The sequence below is a fragment of the Geospiza fortis genome, unplaced genomic scaffold (genome assembly GCF_000277835.1).
Source record: "Geospiza fortis unplaced genomic scaffold, GeoFor_1.0 scaffold486, whole genome shotgun sequence".
Taxonomy (NCBI): Eukaryota; Metazoa; Chordata; class Aves; order Passeriformes; family Thraupidae; genus Geospiza; species Geospiza fortis.
Window position 1 is genome coordinate 132411 of NW_005054417.1, and position 14661 is coordinate 147071.

General features: G+C 40.9%; 1 protein-coding gene across 2 annotated transcripts in view; it reads left to right on the forward strand.

Annotated features, from left to right (window-relative positions):
- The window catches only part of RTN4IP1 (reticulon 4 interacting protein 1), a 22705-nt gene extending 8087 nt beyond the window's left edge, over positions 1–14618 (forward strand). The window contains exons 5-9 of one of the 2 annotated variants that reach the window (XR_004082334.1): positions 202–338; positions 2704–2887; positions 4216–4308; positions 5973–6079; positions 14485–14565. Coding sequence is in view for 1 of the 2 variants with exons in the window: in XM_031061582.1 (XP_030917442.1) it covers positions 202–338; positions 2704–2887; positions 4216–4308; positions 14485–14601 (531 nt within the window). In the remaining variant the exon portion in view is untranslated. Of the gene's footprint in view, positions 1–201; positions 339–2703; positions 2888–4215; positions 4309–5972; positions 6080–14484 lie in introns of both variants that reach the window. The other variant, XM_031061582.1, reaches the window with a different exon arrangement.
- The last annotated feature ends 43 nt before the right edge of the window (positions 14619–14661 follow it).

Below are 14661 nucleotides of genomic sequence, written 5' to 3' on the forward strand. Positions count from 1 at the left end.
TATTAATAATTTTTAGCCATTATTTTGTCTGTGAGATTTGTGACAAATTATCCTGTATTGGAACAGTTTCCCCAGTCCCTATTAAAGGTCCCTATTAAAGCTCATTTGTTATATAAATATAATGAGACTTTGGCTTTTTAAGTAGTTCTCAATATTTCACTACATTTTAATCTTTGGATGTTTTTTTAATCTTGTTTTTAGCTAATGAAGGCCTGGGATGCTCACGTGACAGCAGTTTGCTCTCATGATGCCAGCACACTGGTGGAAAAGCTTGGAGCAGATGATGTGATTGATTATAAATCTGGAAATCTGGAAGAGCAGCTTAAAACATTACCCTTGTGAGTGTTTGTGTTGCTTTAATACTGAGATAAAGTGTAGGGGGATAGAATATAAGAAAATAAAGACAGTGTAGAAAGTAATCTTACCCCTAAGGAGTTGCAGCTGGGCCAATTATCAAAGATTAGGAACAGACCTGACTTTAACAGGCCACAGCTGTAACCAATGAGAAGAGTGCTATAAAAGAGTGGGATGGGTGGTTGGGAAGGGAACTGGAGTGGGCTGCTTTGTGAGGAAGAAAGAGTCAGTGCTTGGAGGAGAAACCCATGAGAAACACCAAGAAGGTAGGAAACTTGTGCGTTAAGGAGACAACAGTATGGAACCCCTGGAATAAGATGACAACAGTGAAGGAATTGGTGGTCAGACCTTCTGCCTTTTGATTGCTTGACTCTATCAGAACTCCCTAAATTTTCCCCCGTTTCTAAAGCATTATTTTGTAAAGTAGATTCACCTTTTTGAATGCAGTTTGTGAGTGAGTATGCCCAGCACAGATTTCATTGTAACACTAAGCCAGTTAATTGGGAGACAAGCTGACTTCCATGTGTTTCTCTTCAGTGACTGTAATATGAACAGTTTTGTAGCTTCCATCCAAGAATCTTGGAGAATATACAATGCATGAATAAATTGAAATAAATCTCTGAAATCCTGAATGAAGCTGGTACATATAAACTTGATCTTGTAGAGGAAAGATCTATATCATGAAGGAGCAGTGGCTTGCCACTGTGCAGTGCAACTGGGAGTAAATTTCTATTCTGTAACATTGGATACAACTACCTCTGAAAAACAATCACATTTATCTTGTCACAGCAGCTATGTTTAAACTAGCCTGGGATTTTTCTCTGGAACAGAAGTATTTTTTGCTTTTGTCATCTTCCCATCTGTTTAAACGTAGTGTACTGTGACTTGTATTTGAATGTGGTATTTACACTGCTCTTTTTAGCTAGATTGAGCTGACTTTCTGGGAGGGGAAATAGAAGCTGCTTGATCTGTGGAAGAATTTTCCTGGTAACTGTGCTAAGAAGCCATGTGCCCTTTAACTGTAGTGTGATTGTCAGCAGGCCTGAGGGCAGTGACACTGTCTGTACAGCAGGATGGACTTTGCAGTTGGTGCAAAATTTGCCTTTGTGAACACTTTAAATGCTAAACACCCATTCTAGGAGTGACTCTTTCTAAGTGTCCTGGGGTGCAGTTTAATGATGCAGCTAGGCTGGTCAGTCAGCTCTACTGAGTGGGATGTTCCTACTTCCCTCCCCTTTGCAGTCGTACTGACTCTTCAGAACCCACAGTCAGCTACTCTTTCCTGGAACATTAGTTTTCATGGTCTTCTCTTGCTGGCAGCTGTTACATGAACTGAACTTTAAAGATGAACTCACACCCTTGGAAGACAGGCAGCAAAACTGTCATTCCAGAGAAATAAGGGCTTTTTTATTTAATTTGCATTAAGTATTTTCTCTCATATTTGTAGATTATTTAGATTAGAGATATGTGTATATACATATCGCAATTTGGAGATTGCTGGAAATTTACAGATGAGAATGAGTTGTGCATTTAACAGAGCAGGTGTATAGCTCCCTATTGCCCTATTCAGCCTTTACAGGCTCACATGCTGGTATAATGAGAAGGAGCACTGAAACTGGCTTTTTGCCAGAGGCTGCATATACCCATTCCATGGGGGAAGGTTTTAGTTCCTTTGCATTGTTAGGTTTAATGTTAAATAGGTAGATGTGAAGAAAAGAGCTGTCTTGAGAGGTAAAATGGCCCCTAAATAAATCAGGAGGTCAAAAAAAAAAAACTTGGAGAAGTGAGGCTGAGAACTAGGTCACGGAAAAGACGTGAGGAAATAAGGGTTAGTAGAATAATTTGTTTACATAATTTTAGCCACTGGAACTGACTTTTGTTGAGTACAGCATGTACAAGAGCTGTTCCTAGTTGAGGGCATGAGTCCAGATTGGTTTTTACATGTACATACCATATTGTTCAGTGCTAGACCTCAGGACTGTTCCAATAGTCCCTATGGGAGGGCTGAAGAGATAGATGCACAACTACATTCTGTACTTGCTTAAAGCCTTCTAGAGCTCTAAGTTTGCTTTTTGGAGTTTAAGTGTACTTTCTAAATAGCCTGTGTCTGCTGCACAGTGAATAGGCAATAACCTGTAAATTTAAATCCCATTGTACCTTAAGCTGGGACTTTTCTGAGGTCTTGGGACTTTCTTGCTGCTATCTCGCAGGCTGATTTTTTTTTTTTTTTTTTGCATTGCAGTAACATGTAAAAATGTGAACTATAGCTGATTTCTGCTATTAGCTTAATTACAGTGAAGTTATTTTTCCCATATCAATATTTTATACCTGTTCTTTGTATGCCTGCAGGTTTGATTTTATCCTAGATAATGTTGGTGGATCCACTGAGAAGTGGGCACTAGATCTCTTGAAGAAATGGTCAGGAGCAACATATGTTACTTTAGTGACACCTTTCCTGATCAATATGGACAGACTTGGAGTGGCTGATGGCATGTTGCAAACAGGAGTCACTGTTGGTTCCAAAACTCTAAAGGTATTTGACAAAATCCTATGTACTTTCATGTTTTGTAGTACTTTAGTGACTGCTTCTGTGGCTTGGATGTCAGTCAGAGCTCAGGGAGAGGCAGCTGTTGCATTGTCCTCATATGTCATTAAGTATACTTTCCTTTCTTTCCTTCTTTCTTGCACTGAAAAGAAATGTGTTGGGGTGGTGCTTCTGGGTGTATGTAGTAGTTTGGGGAGCTTTGAAGTTTGATTCCTTATTGCGCTTTCCATTGTAGCCTTTTCCATATGGCCTCCCTAGTGAGTCCTGCTGACAGCCAGGGTTTCATAGTAAATGCAGCAAATCCCTGCCTCACTGAAGTGAGGGCACTTTTGTTACTTGCTTTAGGCTGACCAGGCTTTCTCTCAGAACATTGTTCTGTGACTGATTCTCTTCATCCTGTTCCAGCACCAGAGAGTAATAAGCATGGTGGAGGGTGGCTAGGAAGTCTTTCATGTCTTTCATGTTCATGTGTCTAGATGGTGATACTGATTTTTCTGGTTTTCATAAGTGGATCTTAAAACATTCTGCCAGTGGCCAGATCAGTGGGGCTTTTTAGAACTTTTCTCTTTCTTCCCTATGCTTGTGTACTTGCTGTTCAAATGAGTGCTTTTTAAGCAGTTGCTATGGTATTCCTGCAAAGGCTTGGCTGAATGGGATTTTAAGTACTGCAGCAGTACCTTCTCAAGAAAGCCCAAAGACAAACTGAAAAGACGGGGAAGAAATAATGTAATATTATTTCTCAGTGTGCATGTTTCCATGATGAAGAGGATCCTATGCCATATATAAAAATCATCTCTTTGGCAGATGATGGCTTTTATTCCTTTAATGACTTATTTGGAGGAGATGCTCTTGATTTGTGTGTGTGAGATCTTCCCAAAATGCTTTTCATGTGAGCTGCCATCTGTCATTGGACAGTGATGACTTTGGCAGATATTATGGTGGAAAATGAAGTCACTGATACTGAAGTGGAAGGTTCTAAATGTCACATTGCTGGGTTTATTTCACCCCTGTTTTGAGTGTACATGAACACATAACACCATTTCTCTCTTATGTAACAAATAATGCTGTTTCTAGCTGCAGAGACAAGGTAATTGTTTTTCTCTACTAGCTGACTTGTGCAGTTGAACACACAATTCGCACAACATCCTGGTCTGTACATTTAATCCACATGCTTAGGTGCCATTTCTTTCAGACACTAGCATATAATTTCCATGTCTTTTCCTTAAGTTACTTCTTCAGAGATTCTGTCATTAATTTTAGTTCCCATTTCAGTTTGCTCTCATGATATTTTAAGAGATTTGTCATCTTTCTTGCAGCATCTCCTTAAAGGAGTCCATTATCGGTGGGCATTTTTCATGCCGAGTGGCCCAAGTTTGGATGAAATAGCAGAACTGGTTGATTCTGGAAAGGTATGTCAGTACTGGCTACTTGGGTGTTTGTGCTGAAAGAGGTGCTGCTTGGAATCAAAAATGGTGTAGTTCACTGTTGAGAAATAAAGTGTTATGAGAGTCATGGAAAGAAAACTGGTTAGAAGTCCACTTGTTCCAGTTTCTAACTTCTGCCTTTTGCAAGGAATTTAGGAGTTCATAATGCTTAAGACTGTTCTGCCTTCTCCTTCTTGAGCATACTTTTTAACAACACAAAGCTTACAAAGTTACAAGGAGTAATGTCCAGTGATTATTTTTGCTAGTGGGAATCATTTAATATGAACTCTACATGAAAACTGTGTTTTAAGAAGTCTCACTTGGTTCATTTGGACAGAATAAACATGGCTGCGTACCTGCATATGCAAAATTGCTTAGCCTGGATGGTTGGGCGTCCTGCCCGTGGTTTGCACAGAACTAGAATATTCTGGTTATTGCAGGTAATAGGTGATCTCCACTGGCAGAGTGGTGACAAGAATCTTGTTTTTCATTATTTCAGTGCTGCAGGTTCTGATGTTTGTGCTAATTCAGCACAGGGACTTGTAATATTGTGAGCATTCATAAGATTCTGGAGAATCTTAGTGGACTTGGGGGGGAAAAGCCAAGACAGATTAAGTCTGCTGTTGTGATCTTTTCAGGTATATGAGCTTGTTACAAAATATATTGTGAGAATGAACAGTTGATTTCCTGTGTTTTGGATTGTGTGGTGATATAGGCCCCAACAGTGTCCTCTTTGGGAATTTTGGCAACATGGAATTACCCAAGAGTAGAGAATATGGACAACTACTGTTAATCTTTCCATGTGGTAGATAAGCAGAAGAGTAAGCAGAGTCTGTCATGACTGCTGGTAATTCCAGTATGTGAACTGCCATCTTGTGCTCAAAATTTGTGCATATTAGTAAAATTTAGATCTCTCAAAGTCTGAGTGTTGATCCCCCTTTTTTGGTATGCAATATGTTCCAGAGTTTGGAAAAGAGTCAATGAACTGCTGTTGTACTGAAGACCTGATTGCTTTTGTTTTGCCACCTCAGTGCTGCTGCTAAGAATAAAAAATTCTCTGCTTTGCATTATGTCCAGTGCTGTAGGCGTAATCCTGTGGTCAAGAAAGAATCTGTAGAAGGTCCTCATCCTGTGATTGCATTCAGTCACGCTGCTAAATTATAAGTGTCTAAGAAAAAGAAATGCCCTTCTCTTTGTTTTTACCATTTGTCCTGTTCTCAGCCAGTTGCAATTTGTTTTGTGTTCTGCTTCTACCTTGTATGCAAAACAAATGCAGACTATGCTCATGAAAGCCTCTTGGGAAACAGCTGTTTATGCAATAGAGATAGGGCTTGATCGGTGTTCTGTGCTTAATAACCTGGCCAGGTGAATTGCAGTGCCACTTCAAATGTGCGTCAGACATACATGAACGTCCTAACTTCTGGCTGTAAGATGATCGTGAGGACAAAGATGTTTGCTTGGTCTTTTATTCTCTGTGCAAAAACAGGTCCCTAATGTCAGACTGTTTGTCTGCAGAGTCATTATTCTAGCAGCATTTTACTCTATTTTGTGCAATGTTGTAAACATCTGAGCTGTCATCGGGATTTTATAAGACTCAGTTGTGTTCCATTTAGACAGATATTAATGCGACTATGACCTTTCTTGTTTAGACACAAGAGTTCTCGTAAAAGGACAGACCATCCATTCAGAAGAGTAGGTGTTTGGGAAAAAAGGCAGGAGAGAATCACTGGAGAAATTGTACCACAATTTCCTATAAGTAAGTGAAATGTTTGTGTTTGGATAGGAAAGAATAAAGGAGAAATAAAAAAAGCAGAAAGCAGTGAAGTGTTTCAAGAAGCTTGGGGAAGCCAGCAAACTGAGCTCATGGGGTTGAACTTGTTACCTTTGAGTGAATATTTTTGACTAATGCAGGGTTTTTTTCATTTAAGTATTTTCTGTTAAAGACATCTTAATTTTGAGATTGTATGAAATGAGTAAGAGAGCAATTAGAAAGCTCCTGAAAATGAGAGGCTTTTTTTCAGGAAAAAATTATATGGGGGGATTAAATGTAAGAAATTAAAAAGAGATGATGGTTTAAAGAGATGTTACAGTAAGTGAAGCGTTGAAGAGCATATCCCTGAAACATTTACAGATAATTTTGATTTGACAGTGTTTCTCCTTACAGTCCTTCTGCACCAACAGAGATTTTTAGTTCTGATGAGTTCATCATCTTCCTTTGTGAAAGCAAAAGGATTCTCAATCCTTCAGTGGATGAAGAATAAGCAATCTTGTTTAAAGTTACTTGATGTTCACCTGGATAATCTTTGCAGCAAGGAATAGAGATTTGCAAAATGTCAGCTCTGAGGAGGAGTTCTTTTAACAGCCTTTTTTTAATGGGGAAGCGAAGGAGAGGATTTGATGAGTTGGTAGTACAAGAAAAGAGAATAATTTTCCTTGTGTAATTTACCTGCACATCAGTCAGGTCTGGGAATTGTAGAACCATTTTCAGTTTACAAGCTGTTTTCTCTGCCTTGCAGATGGACATCTTGCAGAGAAACTATTGCAGGATTGAGGGGCTAGGAGGCTGCTGCAACAATTGTGGGCATGGAGAAAACCCAGTATTTCATTGACAAATTTTAGCGAGACTGGCTGTTTTCTAAACTGCTGGAGAATCCCTGTCGTGGTTTGAATTGCAGCAGTTAATTATGACCCAGTAAGGACTGGCTTAATGTGGGCTCTGCCAAATGACTTGACGAAGCCCATGTCAGAGGCTCTGTATCTCTTTCCATGGTAGAATGTTCCTGGTGAACTACAATTCTCATCTTAAGACAGCTGAAATCAACAGAACCTTTAATTCAGGACACAGATCTGCTGGCACACTGTTCAGTGAAGCATTATCACTGAAAGGCTCGTTAGGAATTAGTTTGGTATATTTGTGGTCAGTGTTGTGGATTTAACATTGACAGTTTTGGTTTTTGCTGCTTGCCTAGCATCTTCCTCCTAAGGGCATGTTATATAGTCCTTGCTGAAAATAGACCAAATTCATGTAAGTATTTAAGTTGGTAGAAGCCTCTAACTCATAACTGAGCAGTTACTTTGCCTTTTTTAAAGCCTGGTGGAGGAAAGAAGGCTCAGAAGACTCTTTAGTGTCACAGGCAGGAGCACTGAGTGTGTTGTGTGTTCCTGCAGGACCATAATAAGATGTGGGTTAACATGCAGCCAACAGAAATGTGACATTTTCATTTTAATTCAGTGCTATTTAAGTGCAGTACAAGTGTGTGTGCAGTGTTTCTGGTGACTTAATACTCTTTGCTTCAGAGCATTGTTGCATCAGATAGGCTGATGGGTGAAAGTTGTTTTTGCAGAAGGAAGGCTAAACGTCAGTCTGCAATCATGAAATGAATAGATCATTCTCTCTCATATTTGCTTTTTAGATAGATGTTCCTATGCACAGGCACCCACAGGAAGAACAACTGCCTGCCTATATTAATGTAATTTGTGAGTAGTGTTGATTATACATTTTGCTGAAGGCACTAGATGCTTTGGACTTAGCACCTGCTGCTATGGTTTAGAGGGCAGGATTCTGACTGTCCTTTGGCCCTGCTGCTGCCTTCTTGTGCAAAACAAATCACATAACCTTATGCTACCATAATTTCTTGATCTGCTAATGAGGGCTAATGCCCTTTATTCACCTTTGGTGATTTGCTCTGAGATACCTGGTTAAAATGAGGATTTTAACTGTCTTCTGTTCCTGGTCTTTCCTATTCAGGAAGTAAATAACACAAATGGATGGATATGGTCATCCACTTTGACATGATATGGGTTCTGAGAGTTGTTTGGATGACCATTAGGTCATCACAGCTTCTGGACTCTGTATCCTAACCTGTGTGTTGATTTGCTTCCAATTCATCTTGTTGCAGTTCTGCAAATAACTTTTCCCCTGACCCTTATTGCACTATTATTGCATTTCTCTTAGCTCTATGAATATCAAACAGTGAATGCAACACTGAGTCCTTGAATGTTCTCCAAACATGGCATCTATAGATGTGGCCTTCTCTACAGTAATTCCAGACTTTATGACTGTGCTTAGGTATCCTAAGATACCTGAGAACTTGCCCTTGTGTGGTACCTGCTTTAGTGTCTCTGAAAAAAGGCTCTGGGGTACCTAAGTATAGGGGTTTCTACATTTAAATGTCTCTATTAACTAGAGATCAGTCCTTCTTCCCACTCTCTTTAGTCACTCATGCTTGTTCTGATGACTATCTTTCTTCATGCTAAATTGCAAAGCTTGCGCTGTTTTTTTTGCTTTTTGTGTTTTCCTGTTGCAGTGCATTTTTTTGCCAGGTTGGTTGGCTAGAGCACAGAGATGTTGACCAAGGAGGAGTTGCCAAAAGCTCTGTTCAGCCCTTTCTCTTCCAAAAAGAACCTCTGTCTGCATTTTGTCATGGCCACTAAAACAAGCTGCTGTGATTTTTATGAAAACATACCTGCTCCCTTCCCTCCAGGACATGGTGGCTTGCCTATGTGCTGAGCTCTGTGTGTGTGATACATCACAAAGTATCTGTGAGGGGCACCAATGGAAACTTTGTATACTGTGGGGAAATAGGGTTTCAATATGTAAATTCACTTACACCACAATGTAAGTGAAAAAAAGCATGGTCCGGAAAAAAAGCATCATCACCTACCAGGCATTTAATCAGATGTGTTCCCTTAACCTGATGTCATTGTAAATTGTGTGGTAAGTCAGGCCTGGTGTTCTGAGCTCTGGTCTCCTGGTGTAGGAGGGAATTGTGCCTAGTGCAGGGGGTAAAGTGCGGACAAGGCAGCCCTTGTCTGCTGTGAGTTTAGTCTGCTGAGCCTGGGAAGATGTGGATCATGAAGGACTAATCTTCTAATTTCTACATATGATATTCCTTCATATGTAAATATGTGTTTATATTTAACTGTACCAAAGTTGGTTCTGCCTTACGTATATGGTGACATTGACCCAGATTACTTTAATCACCAGCATAAATATCAGGACAACTACCTGGAATGTGCCTTACCAGGGATTCTGGAAGAGATTAATTGTGCTTTCCTTTAGTTAACAGTGTTTTAGCATGGTCCAGTATGTAACTAAACTTGGCATCTTATTTCTACTGATTTAAGCTTGGGCTAGGCTGGCACACATTGCAGTTCTGGGCTTATCCCAGTTTCTTACTGCTCTTTGTTGTGTTCTGTAGAAGCTGTTCTGCTGGGGCTAATTAACAAACAAGAGATTTTGAAGCCTTTTCTACACTCTGAACTGTACCCTGATAACCTTTTTAACTGGGATTTTTCTGCTAGCCTTTTAATAATTGTACGTGATATGTATGAGTTCCTGTGGGCTGCTGTTAGAGATTTGATATAAAAGAATGTACTTTGGCTTATTAACCAAACATATAAGACCTGATAATGCAGTTGTTGGTAAGAGGTTGTGGGATTAGACCCTGGAAAACTTGCCTTCCATTCCCATGTCTTAACCACTGCAGCACTATTTTTGGTATGGGTGTATTGTTTGCTCAGTTTTACTTCTCTTAGGTATTTGGGACAGAAATATCATGTATGTGCTGTCCTTTAATGTGCTCATGGATGAAAGTGCATATTCTCTGAAACACAAGTTAATAAAAAAACACAGCAAGGGAAAGCGTTTTACAAAACATTCAAAGATGGAGCTCTGAGCAGTCTGGTCTAGTGGAAGGCGTCCCTGCCTATGGCAGGGGATGTTGGACTGAATGGCCTTTAAAGGGCCTTTCCAACCCAAACCATGCTGCAATTCTATGCTGGCACTGTGCAGTTGCAAAGCTATCTGTACAAGATGTGACCGGAGCCAGCTGTTGCAGAAGGTAAGAACTTCATTCTTTGTCTTGAGTGAGAGCTGACCCTAGCCTGTGTTCACCTTGTTGGCAAGCAATATGAGGCTCAGCATACATTGCTGAATGGCATTTTAAGGGGAAGAAAGAATGAAGAAAGGAGTGGGATTTGGATCCAAGGAGCATGGAACAGGACTACAGCAGAGAAGATGCTCAGCTAAAGTAGGAGTGTCCCAAAACAGCATCTTTTTTCCCCATAGGATGACAATAAAGTAACAAATGGATAACCAATTGTTTAGTTCCAGGGCAAGGACTATTCTTTTTAATTTCTCTTCACAATTCTTGTTGACATTGATGAGAGACTCCCTAAAGACCAAAGGAGACTCTAAGCTATGCATTTGTGCTCATGGACCACACTTAGGCCCGGTGGTAATTTCTGGAGGAAGATGGCCTTTGTCTTTTAACTCAGCTAGTCAGATCAGCAGACAGGTCTTTCCATTACGGCAAGCTCTCGGGAGGACTCTGATGTCTGGTGGAGCACATCCCAGCTTTCATTCTGTGCATGTGCAAGTCCCTTTCCTGGAGGCTGGTGTATGGGAGCCCCAGCAGCCTCACCAAGGCATATGAAGGGGGGAAGCAGCAGCTGGGAGGGAGACACTCTCCCAGGCAAGGCTGCCTGGCAGCTCTGACACGGCCATCCTTTGCAGACCTGGAAGAGAGCCAGTGCACTATCACTGTCCTTTGAGAGACGGCACTTTTGTCCTTCTGAGCTAGGCTTGCGCTCCGTTCATCGCTCTCTTGAGACGTTCAAGGCTCTCGCTCTCCCTCCAGTGGCAGGAAAAAGCTCCACACTTACTGGAGTCACTTGTTGCTACTCTGAGGGTCGAAGCCGTCTCCATTCCTTTCATGTTTTCTCACTTGTCCGCTCCTGATAAACTAAAACTGTGTCCTTGCTACCGCAGAAAGCGGGACCTCCAAGAGTCGGCCTGACTTTGCCAGGAGCTTGCCGGTGCTGTTCACTGCCTACTGCATTCAGAGCTGGAGTGGCTGGGACACCCCTCTGTGATGTGTGTAGGATAGCCTTAATCAGCATCAGCAATTACTCTTTTTATTTTTCCAAACACATGAGTTCATTGCAAGAGACCTGAGATTCATTTCTATAGTATGTCCTGCATTGGAGAGAATGAAGAGGAAGAAAATACCTTTCAGGCCCAATCTGTTTTCAGATAAACATTTCAATGTGGGTATGTGTAATCCTTTCTCTCCCAGACTTTAGTTTAATCCCTTTTCCCTGAACAAATAGGTGTCCTCTGGCAAGGAACTGATGCGTGGCTGTAAATAGGCAATGTTTTTATTATCCAGTTAATCTCCATTTATTATCACACATTCAACAAACAGCAGACGCTCCGCTACTTGTTTGTCTGTTCACAGGAAGAAATTTTATCTTAGTCAGTGGATTATGGTAAAGGCTGAGTGAATCACTGTGCTGCAACATGGTCAGCCCTTTCAGGGTTATTCAAACAATGGGACTGTCCAGCCAGCCAGATAAAATGTTTAATGCTCTAGATTGCCAGGATCATCAATTTGGTATTCATGTCTCTCTATAGCACTGCCTAAAGCCAGCATTTAAATGAAGCTAGAGGTTACATCAATGTAGCGGATAGGCTTTGAGCATGTGATGGCTGCAATACACACGGTGTTTTGAACTGTGAGGCTGAATTCAGGGCTCCTCTGAATCACTGTCACCACTTTTCAAATGCTATGTTTTAAACTCTACCCAGCAGGCTGAGGATGTAACATACCTCACTCTGACAGAGTTACAAGTTGCAACCTAGAGTAAGGGACTGTGGATTAGCAGAACAGTGAAGTGTCTTGTTCATGTTTTCTCAGTTGCTGCATGTGTCTGAAATTAACTTCTGCCTTTCCCCAGAATCCCTTGCATTTCACATCCCTTGTGCTGCTGCTCTGCTTTCTTCCCTGAATACTTTTCCTCTCTTCCTGGCCTGTTGCCTTGTCAGGGTCATGGGTCCATGCACCAGCAGGCTGCGTTTCTGCATCTCTTTTTTCCCCCTCTTAATTGAAGCACAGCTTTGTACACAACTGCCACTAACAATAAGTACTGTACAAGTGCTTGGCTCAACAAAGTTCCTGAACTGTGTTTTCCCAAGCATCTGCTATGAAAGTAAGGGTTGGTCTTCCTCAAAACAGTCAGTACTGACCAGCAGCACGTTCTTCCTCATGGTCACAGCAGCTGCAGCTGCACTCAGATGCTCAGTTTACCCCAAACCATTGTCTAATTCAGTGGTTTTGCTGCCTTGAGTCCACGTCCCTGACTTTGCTGATGTCCAAGACAACATTCCATTCTGTGATGAATGCTGACCAGACATGAGTTTGTCTTGAACATGATCATTTATACCCAACATTTCTTCCACAGTTAGGCTATCTTTGTGGCTTCTCTGCCATGTGTTGCTACTTACTTTGCTGGGGCTTGGTTTACAGACATTGTCCAGGCGGAAGAAGGGAAATGAATTACTAAGCCTTGTACCTTGCTGCATGGCAACTTTGAGGCATGTGGTGATTTGGTGACTTTATTTTTTTGCACAGTTTCTCTCAAAGTGATTTGTCTGCAAATTCTAATGCATTCTTTGCAGGGGGTTCATTAATTCCTGATTTTCTGCCATGTGAAGTTTCACACTATGGCTAAGCTTGCCTTGACAAAATAAAAAGGAAAATCTAGTGATATTAGGGGATACTGTGGTGCAAGTTAGAGTACTGATGTCTTGGATTCCTGTTATCATACAAGCAAAGCCAGTAGTTATTTAAGTGCAAGGAGTGGATGTCAAGGTAAGGCACAGTGTATAAACAAAGAGGAAGTTAAATCTAAGAAAAGGACCTCCCTGAGCACGGACAACTATCAGAGAGCATTTGTTGGGCTGCTGGGGAGGGTGCTGGGTGGTCACCTCTGTTGCTAGGAAAGTGTGTGTGTATGATAACCTTACCTTGGTAGTGCTGCACACCTTCTAAGCAGCACATCTGAAAGCAAAACCCTTTGTCATGTGGTAAAAGCAAGGCAGCTTTTTGGAAGACAGCACCACTCCAAAGCTGCACATTGTGTCCTTATTGCTGCTGTATTCCTTTTCTGTCTAGCATGTCCTGCCAGCAGAAATTACCAGTTCTGGCTTATTCAACAAGAGAGGGTGCATCCTATAAAGAAAACGCAGAAGATATTTTTTCCCTGACACAAGTGAAAAGGATCTTCTTCTAGCAATGTAAATAGTGTGTTTGGATCTTTAGTACTTCAGATCTTCATCACTGCAAGCACTAGCTCAGACTCATGTACTGGTCATTTTTTCCCCTGACAAGAGGATTAGGATCAGTGAAAGGATGTGCACTGGGCTGGTGTTACAGGATCCAAGGTAAAGGACCAACCTTGGGGTAGGCAGATCTTTGGTAGGAGGTGTGAGAGGTACTCTTGTAGACAAATTTTTTTTTTGGCATTTGGAATGCTGACTCAGAACTTGATGGTAGAAAATAACCTCTTCCCTTGGACCAGCAGTGACAAATACTTTTCAGAAGAGCTGAAATTTCTTCTGCTTCTGTTGGTACACTATGACATCTAAAGAAAATGCTTATAGGGGTTTCAGGCTCCTTAGTTAATAATGGGGAGAGTGAATAAGTAGTTTCACTGTTGTTAGAAATGTGAAACAATCCAGAAGGCCACTCTATAAAATTAATGTCAAAATAGCAGTTGATGCAAGCTGGGCTTAATAATGATTTATGCCTCCTGGAATACACAGTGGCTGAATTTTCAAGTGTAGTTAAATGATTCAGCAACAAACATTGGTGGACAATTTTTTGTACTTCATTTGTGGTCTTTTGAGGGTACTGAACCATGTACTGATGCAGACAGGCTTCAGATTCGTAGGTATCTTTAAAATACCTGACATTGTGAGAATTCTTGAGTTTAACAAGAAAACCAGTAAAGAAATATGAGGAAAAAAAATATTCTTTCTGGAAGTATATCTTTGTGGACAACAAAAAGTTAAACCACAGTGTCAGTTTTTGAAAGGATGTAGAAGTTAGAGCCTTATGTGGTGACATTAGTGGGAGAGGCCCCAGGTAAGGGCTTCAAGAGGTGTTTTAAAACATGGGCAAAGAGCAGCAGAAAACTTTCTTCTGGATGCAGTGGTATCCCTGAAAAATCTTAAAAGCTAGTGGCTACATGGCAAGTTCTGTCCTAAATACCATAAAGAAACCTCCCCCCTTCTTCATACAGTTTTGAAGTGTGAGGGGTGATACATTACTTTATACTTTATTCCTAATATAGTGACTTTTTTTCTTTATTCTGTAGATTCAGCCAGTTATTGATGAAGTCTTCTCATTTTCTGAAGTTCCAGAGGCCTTCCTGAAGTTGGAAGGAGGACATGCACGTGGAAAAACCGTGATCAATGTAATTAGTAGACAATAAAGTATCTCTAATCATTATTCCGCCTGCAGTCAGTCCTTGAACATGAATTGGTATTCAGTG